The 19,951-nt window shown below is 34.4% G+C and overlaps 1 protein-coding gene across 1 annotated transcript; it reads right to left on the bottom strand.

Annotated features, from left to right (window-relative positions):
* Window positions 1-235: 235 nt before the first annotated feature.
* LOC149779491 (pancreas transcription factor 1 subunit alpha-like) lies at window positions 236-7,046 on the bottom strand. The gene is made up of 2 exons (XM_089938638.1): window positions 6,448-7,046; window positions 236-847 (listed from the first exon to the last, which is right to left on the bottom strand). The coding sequence occupies exons 1-2, from the start codon at window positions 6,890-6,892 to the stop codon at window positions 564-566; spliced, it is 729 nt and encodes a 242-aa protein (XP_089794764.1). The 5' UTR covers window positions 6,893-7,046; the 3' UTR covers window positions 236-563.
* Between the last annotated feature and the right edge of the window lie 12,905 nt (window positions 7,047-19,951).

Below are 19,951 nucleotides of genomic sequence, written 5' to 3'. Positions count from 1 at the left end.
GTAAGAAAAAAGAAAACCTACAACACTATTTCATGCCTTTTGATTTTCAATTAAATCTAGAGGTGATTATTTCTTCAAACGTCTTAGCGTCAACTGATAAATAAGTACACCAGTGAAATCAAGGTTCCCATTTAAATGAGACATATATAAAAATCAAATTCTTTTCTTAATTAAAAAAACGGCTTTATTGGAAAGTCGTGAACATTATTGTTTTTGTTTTTAAGTATAACCCGCTTCCAGTTCCACCCCATCCCATCCGATGGTGGATGAAATATCACCTCTTCCACCACCTCTTTCAGGGGTATAACAAATGGAGAGTGTCCCCTGCCTTGGTGAATGAACGAGCGATAGTTCCAAGAAGTTACGTGACTGTTCCCACTGGAACCGTCAATCCAGATATACAGACTTTATAACTGTAATAAAGGAATAACGTCTGTTCAAACGACAATATCTCTGGAAAAATAAAACCCAGATTTACAAAGCATGCCGATATTGCGTAACACGATGTTCAGAAATAGACATAACACATATTCAAACTTTTCAAGATTGGGAAATAGGCTTGTTTAATTATTAAATTCTTGAGTGCTATATTGTGTGTCCTTTGAAATGTCTTCAGACTGCGAAGTCTGTGTGTTTGTAGTTTCCTCTTGCACAGATATCTGGGTCATATCTATTGTAGTGTGAGACGCTGAATTTTCACCATCAAAACCGTCTTTCCGCGGATCCTGAGGCGTCCAGATTTTGGCCACCATAACGTTGTTTGGTCCTGTGTTGGTCTTTTTCTCGTCCTTCCACGAGAGAGAATGACCTGCTAATGGCGGAAGGCCGTGGTCATCTGTTTCTAACCCTGAAAAAGACATAACTAAGGTCAAAGGACATGATCTGCTGATAAATTTCAAGCCTTTTTTTTTAGTGTATAAATTTGACCAAATATTTACCACAAACCTTTGAACAACAATTTTGGTATTCACCAAATTTCTCTAAGTTGTTTATATTTTTTATTAAGTGAATGCATGAGATATCCTTCTTTATGTATTTCAACGCTGATTGCGCATCATCCACTCAAGTTAATACGATACACAGTGTAACATTCCTTATTACAGTTAACAGAGAATTATGAGTGTCAGAAGAATATAAATTTGGCAACCGCCTGATCTGACAACTATCAAATGACAAGGGTCTTCCAACAGAACCATGACTTAGTGAATCGCTGTCACCTCGTGAATTATGCGCTCTAATAGAGCGGCCGATAACCGATCTGTATGTCAATAGAAACTAATATAATGCTATATCACTAACAACCGGATAAAAGGAGGAGCACTCGACAAAGCGGCGAGATGAAACGTAAAACTCTGCCTCTATCATCCCCGAAACAGCAGATGAATTGAATTGATGCTTAGATCCCCTTCATTTACAGCAATTTATCGGACTAATCGCTGATAAATCAGTTGCCATGAGCATTTAATAGTACATTTAGGTCCGCTGTTCCAAATGTAGAGATCTTACAAACTTAAGAGACAATTGACAGCTATTTTTAACCTTGCAGTCGTGATGGGAAAATGGTATTGATATCATACGGGGAAAGAGGGTTGTCGTATTTTCCAATCTAAAATGAGATCGAAAAATGGACGAAAGTAAAATTTTGAAAGATTGTTCTTCGTTGTGAAAGAAAAAAAAATATAAATGTAGGAAATAAAAAGTTATGGTCGTAGAGGTGTGTGTGTGTGTGCGTGCGTGCGTGCGTGCGTGCGTGCATGCGTGTGTGTGTGGATGAGGAAGATAAGAAATACACATATATTAAAGAAACTATAAAGAAAAAAACGATCACATGGTGGATTTAATGCTTATTGCATCTGTCTGGTTAAAAATGCCACGTTTTCGAATAATCGAATTGTTTTCTTGTTTTGTTTGTTTTGTTGTCATAATTCGCAATTTCGTCCGTAATTCATCGGGAAAGATTACATTAGAATAAATGATTACAAGAATTCTCTGTTTAGACCAATATTATATTTTCAATCCATACTCTCATTGTTGATGTGTGTGTGTGTGTGTGTGTGTGTGTGTGTGTGTGTTTGAGAGAGAGAGAGAGAGAGAGAGAGAGAGAGAGAGAGATTTTTAACATAGCTTTAACAATATGTCAGTCATGTCGCTACGATGTCTGCAGTGTGGCAGTTTATAGTGATGTCTAGTACTGGGGCATCATGCCGCAGACATGTAGTATGATGTCCCACTCAGTCACATTATTCTGACACTAGGCCGACCTGTCCTAATACTAACTCTTAATGCTGAGCGCCTAGCGAGGCAGCTGTTAGTACCTTTTTTATGTCTTTGGTTTGACTCGGCCGAGGTTCGAACCCGCGACCTCCCGCATCCAGTTCCGTCGCTCCAACTGCTACGTGACCTGAGCGGTCTGTTCATGTCTTTGAGCTTGTACATAGTCTTGTAATAATAATAATAATAATAATAATAATAAAATTAATAATAATATTGCAACAAATATAATGATAACGACACGGAAAAAGAGTTGTTTCTTTTATTATTATTATTATTATTATTATTATTATTATTATTATTATTATTATCATTCGGGGTGGGGGTGGCATTTGTGGTTGTAGATTGGAAGGAATGGAAGAAGAAAATGTTGGGTTCCATAGAAATTGCCGATTAAGTAACTCAGTCATCCTGTACCAAGATTTAATAAAAATTGCAGCTCTTCGTGTTCAAAATCGAATATATCTCAATATAATAATACTATAATACCTCCACGATCATCTCCTTTTTGGAGACATATACTAACTCCACCCAACCCCTTTCAGCAGACAAATATACTAATTCCATTCAACCCCCGTCAGGAAACTAATATACTAGCTCCACCCCAACCCCCAACCCCTTTTGGAGACTAATACACTAATTCCACCCAATCCCCGTCTGGAGATTAATATACTAACTCCATCCCCAACCCCCTTCTGGAGACAAATATACTAATACCACTCCCAACTCCTTCTGGAGACAAATATACTAACTCCATCACACCCCTGTCTAACTCCACTCCCAAACCCCTTCCGGAGACTGATATACTGATTCCACCCAAACCCTGTCTGGAGACAAATATACTAACTTCACTCCAACCCTTTTCTGAAGACAAATATACTAACTCCCACTTCTGGAGACTAAGTATACTAACCCCACTCCCAACCCCCATCTGGAGACTAATATTCTAACTTCCACTTCTGGAGACAAATATAGTAACTTCACTCCAACCCTTTTCTGGATATTAATATACTAATTCCCACTTCTGGAGAAATATATAATAACTCCACCTCCAACCCACTTCCGGAGAGGAATGTATTAACTCCACTCCCAACTCCTTCCAACTCTATCGTTATCACACATGGATGAAAATCACGGCTGAAGTTATAACTTTAGAAAGAAACAATTTAATTGTATGATTTCACTATTCACCTGGCCTTTCAAAATCGCAGATGAAATATATCCTGTCAGTTTTGACAACTTTTTAACATTTAATCGATCATTGTTTCCGAGTCATAAATCCGGGACAATTCCTCACCAATTTTACGACCTGACATGAACGAAATGATAAAACCCAAAATGAACTGTAAAATCTTTATATCAACTCAAAATCAGCATTTGATCTTTTTGAGCAACATTCATCTCTCTCTCTAATTATTTTTTATAACACAATTTGAAAACACTATTCCACTCTTCTCTGCTCTTCATCATCATCCGTTTCTTGCCTTTGTTTCAATATATAAAATTGAACATCATTAGAATGCGAATTGTCCAAAAATGTAAAAGCGTAATGAAATAAATTAAAAAATTGTATCATTTCCTACCGACAACTTAAAGCGCGAATTGATAGTTCTTTATATATAACATACAAATCACAGATATGCTATCTCATTACATCATTATATCTGATGGATAATTTTTGGATTGCTCTAATTTAATTCCATGTTATCATCCTTGCATTCATTTCTCTCTCTCTCTCTCTCTCTGTCTGTCTGTCTCTCTCTCTCTGATATTAAAAGACATACTTTTAATTTATTAGCTCCAAATTTAATATTTGCTACCATTTTTGCTCCAGAAAAGGCAAATATATATACCTGGTCAACAGATGAAGGAAAAATGATTTAGAAGATAGAATCGCCACACAATGCATAGTTTGAATTGGCTAATTTCTGTTCAAATGTATTCAGTGGGGCATATTTTGGCAAATAATTTGAGCATGAGACTTTTATCATAGTCTCGTCGATCCACTGGAAATGACTCACATTCTAAATGTCAGAAGAAAAGCATTGCTTTTGTACTATCAGGTTTAATTTGGATGATTAGAAAAAAACATTAATAAAAGGTCTGATAAAGAGAAGCATGAATAAATAGAACAGATTGTAGATTATTTACGCACCTATGTGTATTTACCTGCCATAAATACGTACGTACGTACGCACATACATACATACATACATACGTACGTACGTACGTACGTACGTACGCACGCACGCACATACATACATACATACATACATACACACACACACATACATACATACATACATACATACATACATACATACATACATACATACATACAAAGCCAGTCGTCAGATGAAACACGAGAATCTACTATCTCATTTACCCATTGTTTACCTTATACACCAAACAGGGCGGAAAAGGCCACCCTGGATCATACAGGTGGATGTGAGCGTAATCGAGAGGGTATGAGGCTGGTGCGCACTGGTAGAACAGTGGGTGCCCGTTAAACGCAGACCCGAGTACGATTCCCAATTAAAGAAGAATTTAAAATTCTACAACCACTATGATGATATACATAAATGTACACACACTTAGTGTATTTCACATAACTGCACACCGATTTTTTATTTTTTTTGCTTATTCCATTTATATGCATAGACATTTCAAGCATGCAACCTTTTCTTCTTATGCATCATTCAACTTTTGGCTGCTTATTGGTATGTCTGTTATTTGCATATCCCGCATATATGTATAGCCAGATTCCACACAAACTGTGTACGTTATGCAAATAAAACGCTGAAGATTATTTGATGAAAGCCAGCGGGATACTGTTAGTAGCAAACATGGCGAAAAACAAATGTATATTCCATAATAACATAATAAGACTTTCCATGATTTAGAATGACATACTGACATAATTAACTTAAATTATTCTCTTTATTTTGTTGTTTTTATTTACTTTGGTTACGATGCAGTAAATATATTGTTGATTGATATCAAAAGAAGTGCCGACCCATACGTTCAATGTGCTACATGTTACGTATTTTTTGTGTATACTATGTATTTTAATTTCTTTCTTGCAGTAAACACATAATTATGCAATCCATATATTTTCAAACAGGTTATTTATCCCGAACTATGGTGATTATAGTGTTAAATCGTGTTGAAATGTCTTCGAATTTGATGGATGAAATATTACACACACGTACACAGATATATATATATATATATATATATATATATATATATATATATATATATATATATATATATATATATATATATATATATATATATATATATATATATATATATATATATATATTTCATTCATACATCTATGCATATCAACATATAATGAGATTTCCACTCTTAGTATATCGGTATCAATTCAAAATTATGACTGCATTTATATATTTCGCTTTTCTAGGTAACTTAACCTTACATGCTTTCTTTCCAATAGCAGTGAACATATCATTAATGAAAACATTTTAACTAGATAGGATTTATTGGTAAATTAGAAACTTTAATTTCAATAACCTAAGAGTTGGCAAAGATATGGCTTAGCGATAAGACGTTCCGACGGAGGCATATGTAAGGAGTGACTTGTATGTCTGTTTGAAAAAGAAGAAGAAGAAGAAGAAGACGAAGAAGATGATGATGAAGAAGAAGAAGAAGAAGAAGAATGGCAACGTGGAGGAGAAAACAAAGTATTATAATAATGTCCATACTTTAGTGATTTATGTGTACAAAAACATTAGATGTGGACATTTAATTTAGCTTGGTGTTTACAGAATAATGCATTTTATTTTTTGGAGTGGAATCTAAAATAGCGTATGTTGTATATACAGTTTCTTACTTCAACATGATTTTAATATTCAAAAACTAAACGATATGTTGTTCGTATAAGTGGGTTATTTTGACATTTCCAATAGTTTCACTTGCTCGCATTACGTTTTTTAGTAGGCTGAACAGTTTAATTTATCACCTTTTTAGCCTTAAGTTTCAATTATCAAATGTTACAGCATTCCTTTAATTATAATTTTGGAAAAGACAGATTGTTTTAATCGTTATTGTTCAGTCTCTCTTTAATCTATTGTTTTAACATGTCAGATTTATTGATATTTGGTGATGAAACGGTCTGCATACAAGGACAGAGGTAAATGTACCTACCAGTGTGACAGTGTATAACGACCTTCCGAGGATTTCCGATTAAATTGTGTGCGTTTTCCTTTAAAGTGTCACTCGACCGCACAATTTCCGTCAAAAAACTAATATATCCGATAGCCAGCCTCAATGTATCTACTTTGGATAACCTCTTCTCGTATGGTAAAGTAGGTATATGGGCTTTTAACCCCTCAAAAGCCTCATTAATAGACTGCATTCGCCTTCTTTCTCTTAAATTGGCAGCCTGTCTTTGAAGTCTTTGCTGTTGACAGTGTTTTCTCTTTTTTCTGTGTTTTCCAAAATTGTCCGGTTCTGTTAACACTGAATTAATTTGTGGAAAGTCCAAACTGGAAAGTTGCGAAAATTCATCATCCGATGTTGAGAAGGAAGAATCAGATAAATCGTTGAAAAAATGTTGATTAAACAAATGAAAATCATTGTTTTCCACCATTTTTTAGTTTTACTTGTGGTACCAATGTAATATAAATCGCCTTGGAAATATTTTATTATCCTCACCACATCCTTTTCCTTTCTAAAACTTAAATATTTGGCAAATATTTATCAAGGCCGTGGGTGGTTTAAACGGTTTAACTTGTTATATATTGTGCCAGTGCAAATATGCGGCACGTGTCCTAGCGATATCATAACCAATCAGAAACGACAGTGGCGCGTGCTTGTGTACCCTGTAATATCTGGGCATGCCCCTCGCGACCCTGGCGTGTGCCAGGATAAAGCAGCGTATCTTATAGTACACTACCCCGGGTAATTTGCCAGCAATGCCAATCAAGACGTGGGCGGAGCCTCACCAGTGGCGGTTGTTAAGATGAAGAAGGCTGATTGGTTGGAAGTACCAATCTTCAAGAGGTACTGAAATAGTGAAAATTCACGATATCTTACTTTTATATTCACTTTACGAAGAGGAGAATTATCAACCCAGACCTTAGAGCTCATCAGAGTACCCTTTAACAAAAATCGAGCGTGAAGCATAATAATTATTTCCCCTGAAAATGTCACCATATAAAATCAACGAGTTGGGTAAAATCTACACCAGTGATTAAATTGTATCTAATTACAGATGCATGTAAACTAAAAACTTTATTGGTGAATAATAAAGAAACACCACAATAAAGCAAGCTATACTGTTTTGTTACTTTTATTCCTAACATTTCAGTAGAAGAACAAGTAGGTGGATGAATCCTGCGTCTTTTTTTTAAAATTATGTTTTAAAAATATATTTACTTAGTGAATCAAGAACATGAAAAGCCACCAACGCCACCAAATACATATCCATGTCTTACGTTCGTATGTTACAGCGTAATGGGAGTAATTTTACGACCAGTGGCATAACAGGAAATCATACCCCCCCCCCCCCCCCGCAAAACCTAACTTAATTTTCTAGGGCCCTCTCCCAATAAAATAAAAAAAAGTTGTTTCATTGGAATTTCAGGCCCCCAGTGGCCCTGCTCCCCCCACCACACCCACCAAACCCGGACTGTTTCTATGCCATTGGCACAATATTAGATGAAAGCGAACCGTCAGAATCACATTACTACAGGAAGCCTTGAGTATCCGAGGATGAGCTTGCATATACGCATAATAATGCGAAAATATGCGCGATCCAATTCTCACTTGATTTGGAACAAGCAATGTATATCCATTGAGACAACGATAAGAAAAATAATATTGGAAACAAACTTTTTTATGTTCTTATTCTATAGTTGACGATGAATTTAAGTGAAAACTAAAACCTTAATCACCCGAAGAAAAACTTAACAAAGTTAATGTTGTCAAGAACAATGTCGCCAGTATATTGAGGATAACTAATGCGATATGATAGCATGCGGGTTCATGTGTTATTGTTCTAGATTTATTGGTAGGAATTCATTAACGTAAAAATTCGACCGTTTGCATCAATCTCTATTTTCTCACCTGCTCATTTTAAACAGGTATAGATAATTATTTTCTTCTATTTATTTTTCTGAAAAGGATTATTGTTTCATATCGTTTTCATAAATATTGCCTTGTCCCAATGACAATATATTAGCACATTTATTGAATGTGTTTAGTACATTCTGCTCATTTACAAGGATTGAAACTACTTTGTTATTTTACTGCTAGTTTTGTATAATATTGGTTGTCGAAATATAAGAATCGCTATGTTGCAGAATACTGTTTGAATATCCTAGGAAATATCGATGAATGGAGACGTGTACATTGACTGTCGGGGAGTTGGGTATTGGAATATTATATAAAATATAGATGGACGGATACGTTTACAATGATTATTTGGGAGAAGGGTATTAAAACATATAGCAAATATTTATGGACGGAGACGTGTACAATGACTGTTAGGAACATGGGTGTTGTAATATGTAGAAAATATTGTTGGACGGAGACGTGTACAGTGGTTGTCAGAGAGACACGTATTGGAATAGGACAGAAAATACAGATGGACGGCGACGTGTACAATGAATATAGGGAAGATGGGTGGATGAAGGAAGAATGCAAGAAAGAGAACATGGTTCACTTGAACTTTTATGCTGGTTAGGCATGCATTTTACTACGGGATAATCTGAAACAAATATTAGAGACTTTTCCAAATACACCTAATATTCCAAAACTTTTGTGTCGAAAATTATGTGTACTTTTTACAATATGATTCAAACGCTTCCATATATATATATATATATATATATATATATATATATATATATATATATATATATTCTTGGTCGCGTTCGAGTTTCGTTCTTCGACATCCCATTGATACATCTCGTGCTTAAGTTTCGCATATTTTTAATAACAGGAGTACCTCACTGTCTTTAATAATCTTCCTATTCTGGCATTAGTAGCGAATGGTTAACTCTGGAGATTACTGACAAACGGATTTGAATGACCTTTATAACAAGTATGCTTATCAAATTTCATTTGGATACATTTTGCTTTTATCGAACTTACAAGGTATTTGTCAAACATGTCTATGTTTAACAAAGCTAAAAATCGTAAACAATTAAATAAATAGCTATAATGGCCAGAAAATCTAAAAAGAAAATTCAATATTAATAATAGATACATAGCAAATTGTATTGATCCACATTCAGTGTTAAACGTGCTTGCCAAATATTTATAAATAAAAGAGTGTTCAAAAATATGTAAAAATGTAAAAGGTTCACCAGAAAACAATCAAATCAGTTGTCGTGCTTACAAGAAAGTGTTACGGATGGACGGACAGCACACTATTGGTCTCTCTCCCTTATTGTGTTGGGTGGGATGGGGAAACGACTAAATCTCAGTCTTACTGTATGAAACAATTATATGTAAGTGAACATCAAAGAGTAATTACAAAGCAATTAACAGCAATGTTTTACCTACGACTAATTACAAAACAATGAAAGCACAGTGCTGGTAACTGTGCATCATAATTTATATAAATGTGCAGTTGTACCTGGTAACCCCAAAGACCCCAACCCTGATATCATCATGAATCTGGGAACAATAAAATGCATGGCTCAGCAACTCTGAAAAGTAAAATAGTCTTTACACCTAGTTGCTATGGAAACCACACCATTGAGAAGGGGGCAGTTCTCAATATAATTCTAGTTAAACATGTCCTGTGAAACATTCGTACTAATTTTTATCAAAACTAGCTCAGGTGTTCAAGAAGAAATAAACTTTATACTAAATTGTTAAAGAAGCTAAAATTGTTGTTGTTGGGGGAGACGGTCTGGAAACAAATCTGAAAGAACACGTCCTACAAATCATCCCTATTAAATTTAATCAAAATTGGCAAAGCCATTTTTAGAGAAGAGTTTAAATTAGGTTTTACGACGGCGGATCGACATCATTAGCAAATACTTCAGCGGCTGGTATGTCAATATGCTTTCTGTTAATTTTGGTTTAATTCTGTCGGGTGGTATTTGAGAAGTCGTTTAAAGACAGGTATTTTAGTAATAGTGGCCATATTTGAATGCACGTTGACATCATTCGTAAAAGTAAGCCTGGATGTTTTCTGTCAAATCTGGTGAAATTCTGTTCAGTGGTTTTTGAGAAGTTATTTAATGGAATTTCTATTTACAGAAACGGTGGCCATATTTGAACTACTGTCATTCCAAAATATTTTCTGTCAAATTTGTACAGATTTTGTCAAGCGGTTTTTGAGTAGCTGTTTGAAGGTTTCATACTTGTTTGTAATGGCAGTTATTTTAGACGGAGGATCAGAATCATCTAATCAAAAAAAAAATTTTTATTTCTTAGAAATTGTTTTAAAGTTGACTATTTTTGCAATGGCTGCCATATTTGATTTTGGATTGCCGTCATTAAGCAAAACTGAAAGACCTACATACAATGATGCTTTCCTTCTAACTTGGCCAAATTATGCTGAGCACATTTTGAGAAGTTGCTTAAGATTTTTCTGTCACTAGTAACGGCAGCCATATTTGATGTCGAATTCAAAAAAATTGTACAAACTTGAAAGATCTTCATGACAGTTTGGTGTCAATTTTTTAAAAAGTAAAATGATATTAAATGTGTTGGAGAAGTCATGAATTTTTTATTATTATTAAAAAAATCGTTTTAGCAACGGTAAATTTTCTACTTTAGTAACAATAGCCATAATTGATGGTGGATAGGAATAATTTCTAAATAAGAGTTCTTATTGACGTTCTGCTGCCCCTCCCCCCCCAAAAAAAAAAAAATCAAGAAATTCAAGACAAGTTCATTTCATGAAATTCTCCAAGTGTTTTAGGAGAAATAGCGGTAATAGACTTGTAAATTGGCCATACCATTAGCTCTTTTGCTCTGTGGCCAGTACGGCTAAAAATTCAAAGGTTTTCCTACCAGATTGCTTCTCCTCAAATTTGATCAAACTCTGCTCAGCTGTTTTTGAGAAGTCGTTTAAATGGTTTTTACTCATTTTCGTAACAGTGGCCATATCTGACAGGAGAATGGCATAGTTTGTATGAATCTGAAAGCCCTTTCTGCCAGAATGTTGTATGCCAAATTTTGTCAGTGACTTCTGATAAGTTTAAAACAGCAGCAGATGACGAACGTGTAACTAAGGACGGACACAGGCCATATCACATCGTGTTAGCCTAGATGAGCTAAACTTTGCAAAAAGTTAGGAGACCCATGTTACATGGAATGATCTCGTTTAAATCCGGGTACTTTACAATGGCTCATCAGAATTTAAAAGAGGGACTTCATAAGCACTATAAGCAGTTATGTGATAAACGTACTTCCTTCTCTAATTAATAAAAAGGAAGACTGTACCTATTCACAGCTACCAATTGAGAGAGAGAGAGAGAGAGAGAGAGAGAGAGAGAGAGAGAGAGAGAATATCCTCAAATAACTATTTTGTACATTTAGATGCAAGTTGTACACTAGACTCGTACATTGATTAATTCACAACTTCAGTTTGTTCTAATTTCTTTTTTGTTACAAACTGTATCAACAAAACTAACTTTTTCCTCCAAAATCGATATCGGATACTTTGGTCTTACCATAATACTTGACTTTCCATACTCGTCTCAACGCTTGTAGCAATTGATAAATCTAGTCCCCACGGATGCTGTTATGTACATGCAGAAGTGCATGTACACAACCTGGTCCAACAAAAGGCCCAAGTGGGGCTGATATCACTACCCGGCTTACATCTGACCATTTCCCCAAGCAGGCTGATGTAGTATTGTAAGAACACAACCTATGTAACTATCTCCCAAAATTATAATTAATACACATAGTTTCTTCCAAATGATCGAGATCATCCAAGATCTTCATAGTTCAGTTTGCACACAATGCTTTAATTTGTGGCTACAGTCACATGACTTTCATGCGAATTGCAATTTTCATTCAACATTTTTTTCCCTCTTTTTTATATAATGCAATGGGTTTTCTTTATTCATGGTGATTACATTTAGAAGTGTTTCAGGAGAAAAGAATATTAGGGTAATGTATTATTATTATTTTTTTTATAAAGCAAAAGATACAAAAAAGCTTACCGTAGTTATTACAGTAGAAGCCCCCTTTTACTAAACGCCTCCTTTCGACAAAAAAAAGATATTCCAACTTTATCGAGGTTTATAGATCCATATATATCCGCTATGGTATGTCGAAATAATTTAAAACAGAGCACGAGTAATCCAACGACTATTAGAAAAATCAAAATAGCTTTATTTACGAACGTTTTAAGTCAAACAGTGTTGTACGGTATTCCCCCCGCCCAACCCCCCCCCCCCCCGGAAATTACACCACCGCCGTGGCATATATTAGAAGAACTACGGTATATTTCATATAAGTTTGAGTCATGGAATTGATTATATGAAACACAACAAATAATGCAAAATGCATGTAAGAACATAAATGACAGGTGTTTAAGGCACTTTAACATGATGATATTAACACCATCAACTGTCAAATGATACTATTTCTGCTTCCAAATATTGAAGAATTTCAAATGAAGTAAAATTTGTCGAAATAATTCTCTGCAAATACATTTTAAACATTTGTTTTTGTAAGAAATATGTTCTTTTCTGAGCAAAATCGATATTAGAAAGAAAAATATATTGCAAACAAATATGAATAATTATATGAAGAATATTTGATCGTTAATTACACCATTGCAGATATGCTAGTCTACAATTGTACATTATCTCCAACATCTTAACATCTTTATTTGTGGGTCCCTCGCTAGCTCCCATTTATATTAGCTGGTAGCCATTGAGATGTCCCCCCCCCCCCGTCGCCGAAATTTTTAAAGGTTTTTTATATATACCTGTGTCCCCCAAAGGTCTATAGTGTTGTGTTTCAGAATTAAAAAAAACATATAATTTTGAAGCAAAAATTTATTTAGATTTTTTCTTGAATTAGGGGTTGATCTTTCTATCTGGTACTTGTTATGGCACCCGGTCAGGTTCCTTGATGTTGATATTAAAATTTGTGGAGGTCGTATTTCCTGCCAAAGACACAGGTCTAGGCCCGGTTTCCTTTTCCCTGTTCTTTTTGTGATCTATGCCAGATACCTCCTACGGTCCTGTGTTTGCGATATGTATCCTGCTATAATATACTGGTGTGTTTGCTACTTTTTTCTTGCAAGGACAGCATTCATGTCAAATCTGTTCTTTTTAAGTCGGGTGGTATATAGTCTTTTCCTTCTTTTGTCTTTCACTTTTTGTTTTATGTATTTTCCTTTTGTTTTAGCTCTTCTTTTGTGGTATTTTTTGGTTACGAGAGATCCGTGTAAACTCTTAACAAAATATAAACTGAAAAAGAAAACTAATCTTTATGCCATTGTGTGTTTGCATGATATGAGTGTGTCCTCTCATCTTACGCGTACTTAAAAGAAGGGTACTGAGCCTAGCCATATATAAAGAACAGCACTTGCTTTATTTCTCATTTCATCACGATGCCCTGTGTATGTGGGCACAGCCCTGTGTGTCGCTTCATGCGATATCTAAAGCCTTTTACATTATCAGGTTTAAAGTAACACCCCCTCCTCGAAAAAAGAAGAAAAAGTAAAAAAAAGGAAATTTAATGGGAAAACAATTTCCCATTCCTGTCTGTGTGTTTGTTTCAATACATCTCATGAAATGCCACTCGTAACTCATCCTCACAACTGTCTCAAGTTTGTAATATTTCATCAGTTTTACAAACTAAATTTATAGCGAATTAGTCTATCTACTCAGTGCTGCTTGCTACATTTCTATTTGATAATTTCTTCAGTTTAAAAATGAAAACAAAATTCATACTAATCTCTCAAACGTATTACTTTGCTAATTTGTATGAATTGTTCTACTGAAGAAAACAAATTCATCTTGCATTCAAAATATTTTTTTTTCTATCTGGTTTGCAAGGCTGCATATCTTGAGCTGAGATGCATCAGCTCCATTTGCAAATATCTTTCAGTTGATGCCACTAAACCACTTATGTGTTCATTAGTACTTTCAAGACTGGACTATTGTAACTCAATTCTGTCTGGTTCGTCTCAATATCTACTCCAGAAACTTCAAAACACAGCTGTTTGGATCATCCTTTGGGTACCACGATCAAGAGCACCCCCCACCCCACCCCCCACGCTGCTCTGTACCCTACAATGGCTATCCATTCGATCCAGAATCAACCATAAAATTTGTTCTCTGTGCTACGTTTCACTGTCGGACTCCAGTCCAACATACCTATCCGACCGCACGTGTGTACACACCAGCAAGATACTTACGCTCCTCTTCTGACAATCGTATACTCATTATTTTCACTATGAAAACGAAGTCATATGGACAACGTTCTTTTGCATACCAGGGCCCAGCAACGTGGAATGAATTGCCCACTGAACTTAGACACAAAGACACAGTGATCTTAAAACGCACTTATTTCGACTGCAAGAAGAAACCTAAAGACCATATAATGTTTCATACCTTAAATATTTTCAGCCTGTTTTATGTTTTCTAATTTCTTGGTTTGTTTTTTGTAATCATTGTATGTTTTTATTTTATGTTTTAGGTGTTGTCTAATGTTGTAAAGTGCTAAGAGCTTCTAAAGATTAGGCGCTATACAAAGTCCTCATTATTATTATTATGTTTATTAATATTATTTTTATTATTTATTGCATGGGGAAGAATTCTGTGCAATGCCAAACCCGTGATTCTCAATAGTACTATCATGGGTTACCTCCCTTGTTTTCATTTTATGTGTGTGTGAAAGAGAGACAGAAAGAGACAGACAGACAGAGAACCATATTAAAAAAAGGAAACTGATTACATATCAAATGTATTGAGAATGATTTGAAACTGCTGAATTTCAGTGATATCTGCAGATCTTGCTAATAATAAAATTCATTCTTGATGATATAAACCTATTTTCTAAGTTTGATCAAAAATAGGCATCAAATTTACTGCATAGTTATGTCTTGCTATCCACCACATTTGCTCACAAACAATAGACCATGCATGATTACTTTCTTATTAAACTGCAAAGGGATTTGAAAGATAATACAAAAACTCACTGGACCGCTCTGGTGACCCAGTGGTTAGTGGGTCTGCCTCGGATGCTGGAGGTTGTAGGTTCAAACCCCAGCAGAGTCATACCAAAGACCTATAAAAATGGTACTAGCAGCTGCTTCGCTAGGCGCTCAGTATTAAGAGGTTAGTGTTAGGACTGGTTGGCCTGGTGTCAGGATAATATGACTGGGTGGGACATTATGATACATGTCTGCGGCAAGTGCAAGACATCACTATAAACTGTCATGCTGCAGATATGTAGCATTAAACCTACGTTAAAACCCCAAATCACACACACACACACACACACACACAGAGAAAATGGAAAATTTATCAGGTTAATGTTCTGCAGTTGTACTTGGGGGGACATGCAATGCAGACTGCTGTTATCCTGAATGGATTCAAAGGGGATATTTTTGTATATTCTTTGAAAACCCAACATGGAAGAATGTCTGCATTGGAAGTGATACAGTAATTATAATCATATTTGATATATATATATATATCTGTACAAAAGAAATTTGTTTAAAAAATGACTATTTTTCATGCTTGCAAAAATGTTGAATAGTTTAATGCTAATTGTATGCATATGCTCAAATTGTACATCGTATGTCAGTCGAAATACTGCATGCAATTAAGAAAATGTGTGTACATGTGTTGTTTATTTGTGTCTTATTTTACCTTGGATTTTATTTTTGTTTCTAAAAGTCAATTTGGAATATTGGAATCCTACATCATACTTCATTAGTATTTTGTTAAAATTTCAAAACTGAGCACTGGTTTTCTTAGTCTATCCTCCGATGGCCTGGCAACAACTACATGGTCGATTGGCAAGCATTGTATATTCGGTACCCTGGGCACATGCAAGAGCAGTTGAACACTTGTACAGCTCTGCTGGTCAGGTGCCTTCTTAAAATTAAGCAGTCTGAAACCTCTTAGTGTCATGATTAAGACAATAAAGATTGAACAGTGTCCTAGTTATCTGAAAAACATCGCATGAACAAAACCGATCAAAAGCATTTTCTAGGAGAAATTTAATAAAATAATGTGGGTTGTGGGGTTTTGAAACCACTTTCACCCTAAACCTTAAATTCTCTAATGGCTCCAATCCTATATAATATCTATAGTTGTAAAATTTGATTTTGACATCATTTATTTAGAAATTTTAAAATGAATATATTTTAAATAAAACTTTAATTTTTCGAGGTTTCTTAAAAATATTTTAACCTTATTAAGTGATTAAACTGTAATAAAATATTGGTCATTACAAGGATCAAGTGTTATATATATTTAGTTCATTTGTTAGCTTTTCTATCTACTTTGTCCAAAATCAAGGTAATGGTGTACCTGACCAGTGGCATTTATTTTGCAAACAACATATTACATGGCTAATATTTCTCTATGACTAATGATTAACTATTCAGATCACTATTGATTATAAACATATTTACTTTGGTTCAAGTTAAAGATACAGTCTTGATTCTGACCTTAGAAAAGTTCCAGAAAATAAATTTGTCATTGAATTGACAGAGTATTTCCAGAAAATGATAATTGCGACCTCAGTCAAGTGAAGGGTTATATAAACATATTTATTTAAGTTTTATTTGTTCTTGTCTTAATATCCAAAGCGAATCAGTTTTATTGTTGTGTTCAGCTTTTAATTTGGGTGGATTTATTTATTCAAATTATTATTCTCTGGAATTACAAGTGCTCAATAATATTCTTGGACAAAACATTAGTTTGGAATCATACTGAATTCAAACAAGGAAATTTTGGATCATATTATTGTGATACATCAAAAGACTTAAAACATCATATTTCAGGCATTGGCACATTAGCACATTCAAGACTACATACATATCAACACATCCAATATCAGAATTTATTTGGAAATCCACTGAAAGTGAATTAGACCTTTATATTTTTGGACATGTAACTTCTTTAACTTTCACTTTTGTATCCTAATGAAATAAATATTTTTGTTAAATTTTACAACTTACTCTTTTTTGCTCTTTTCTGTTAATAGTTTATGACCAGAGTCGTAATATGATAAAATAAATAACAGCAAGCTATATCTTCCCATTCATTGTATTTATGAAAATGTTGTCTTGAAATAAAACTTATCTCTCATAAATTACTGATTTTATAACACATTCAAAATGTTATGACATCAATGAAGTAAGATAAAATTAGTCACAGTAAATGATTTTTTCAATTTATCATTATTTCTTTCTTTTAAGAGATTATGACAACCAGGATTACTACCATCCCTCATCATGCTTTAGGGTTCAAATTATAAACATATGACAACAAGTGATAAGTTTTATACATTATATGTATTTACTGGAATTGGGCATTTTTTAGAACTTTTAGGAACAGGAAATTAAAAGCCTTCTCAAAATGAATTATTTAATATCTAATGAATATTCATTTTTTCAATAAAAATTTAATTTTCACAGAAAATGCAAATACATTTAATGCATCTTCATTTCAAGCTGTCAAATAATAAGAATTTCAACAGAAAAAAAACCTCACTGACGATGATAGCAGTCTATCAGATCATTAGGAGTGGCAACTTTTTTATGACCAGTTACTGTACACATAGATGCCAACCAAATTTTATTTGCATACCTCAGTTGATTTCTAAAATGGACTGTGATGGATACATAGGCATACTGTCAGATGGATGTATGTATGAAGTGAGTTTGAGTGTGATTTGGATTTTTAACATAGCTTTAACAATTTTTCAGTCACATCGCAACAATGTCTGCTGTGTGACAGTTTATAATGATGACTAGCACTAGGGCATCATGGAACAGACATGTAGCATGATGTCCCACCCAGTCACATTATCCTGACACCAGGCCAACCAGTCCTAACACTAACCTCTTAATGCTGAGCGCCTAGTGAGGCAGCTGTTAGTACCATTTTTATAAGTCTTTGGTATGACTCGGCCGAGGTTTGAACCCGAGACCTCCCACATTTGAGGTGGAAGCTCTAACCACTAGGCTACCAGAGCAGTGAGATAATGGCATCTTCAACAGGATATGTTCCTTTTGGCTATCACATGGGAATATAAAAAAACCATAACCCTGAGGAAACACAGTCAAAATGAGTTAGCATCACATATATTAAGAGAATACATGTTCTTCTGTGCCAGTGACTCAGTCCCAATATATCTTTAATTTGCCATTAAGATATACTGAAATGGTATTATTGATTTCAAAAGTTCATTATATGTAAATTTTCCTGTAGTTTTAGTGTTAATCAAATTCAGCCTAAACATTTATATCAAATTTGACTGCAATGCATCCTGTCTTTGATACATTGTTTGAGGATGATATGTAAATATAAAAATGCACATAGGAATTTCCCGACTTGTGTATGCCTGAAATGACTGGGTCACAATTACATGTGTTATATATATATATATATATATATATATATATATATATATATATATATATATATATATATATATATATATATAAAAACACACACATAAATTAGTGTTCTTATAAATGACAAAAGAACCCGCTCATCTATTAAATTTGCACAACTTTGAATTGTTATATCTCTTGTAAACTGCCCCTAGTGATTCTAGCATGTAGGAATTCAGACTTTTATTGGTAGATTTTGTGTTATGTGTTTGTTGTGTATATGTAAGTTGTGTTTTCACCCTGACAAAGAGCTTGTCTAGCCTGAATTGTTGGGAAACTGTTTTGAATTTGTGCCCTAAAAAATTTCTCTCTCTCTCTCTCATATATATATACATATATATATATAACATGACAAGATATAAATTGATAGATGAATGGAGAGACAGATGGATAGATATGCATAGACAGGTAAAGGGTCTCAATGAGACACTAACTAGTTATCTGATAACCAAAATGCAGTGAGCCATTTTAAATTTACTTAAGGACACTGATACACTCCACAAAAGGACAAAACTAAACAAACTTCGGCTGAAGTTGCCTGGACAAACATCTAGGTCACAGAGCAGCTACTAAAATTTTCATATAAAACATGAAAATCAAAATCAAATCAAGTCATTGTGATACAAAGCCCAAAATCAAATTTAATTTCAATCCATTAAGTCCTTCCAAAGTCATCATGAAGAAACAAAACTTTAAATTAAAATAAGTGCCTTAAATCATGTAAAATTTTGATTGTGAAAGGTAAAAACGAAGCTTGTTCTAGTTCTCCTTGATATTAAGTTAAGTACATACTTTCAGAAAACTAAACAATTTTCAATCGGAGAAACAAATTTGTGCTGCCAGGGCCAACTCTGATGATAGATATCTTTGTTACCCTTTGTGCATGCCATCCATTATGTTTGGTTCAGGTCTGTGATGTAGAACTATTGTTGCTGTGCAGAAACAATTTTTTTCTTTAAGTTGCAGTGAATTCAACCTTAGTTCTTGGACAGAGGGTTGTATGGACAGATGAATTAACAAACAAATGAAGATGCCCCTGCTGTAAAAAGTGGGGGCATACAAATAGAAAAGGCAACCTCTGTG

The sequence above is a fragment of the Sinohyriopsis cumingii genome, chromosome 17 (assembly GCF_028554795.1).
Source record: "Sinohyriopsis cumingii isolate HCF-2022 chromosome 17, ASM2855479v2, whole genome shotgun sequence".
Classification (NCBI taxonomy): Eukaryota; Metazoa; Mollusca; class Bivalvia; order Unionida; family Unionidae; genus Sinohyriopsis; species Sinohyriopsis cumingii.
This window is presented reverse-complemented; position numbering and strand designations above follow the sequence as displayed.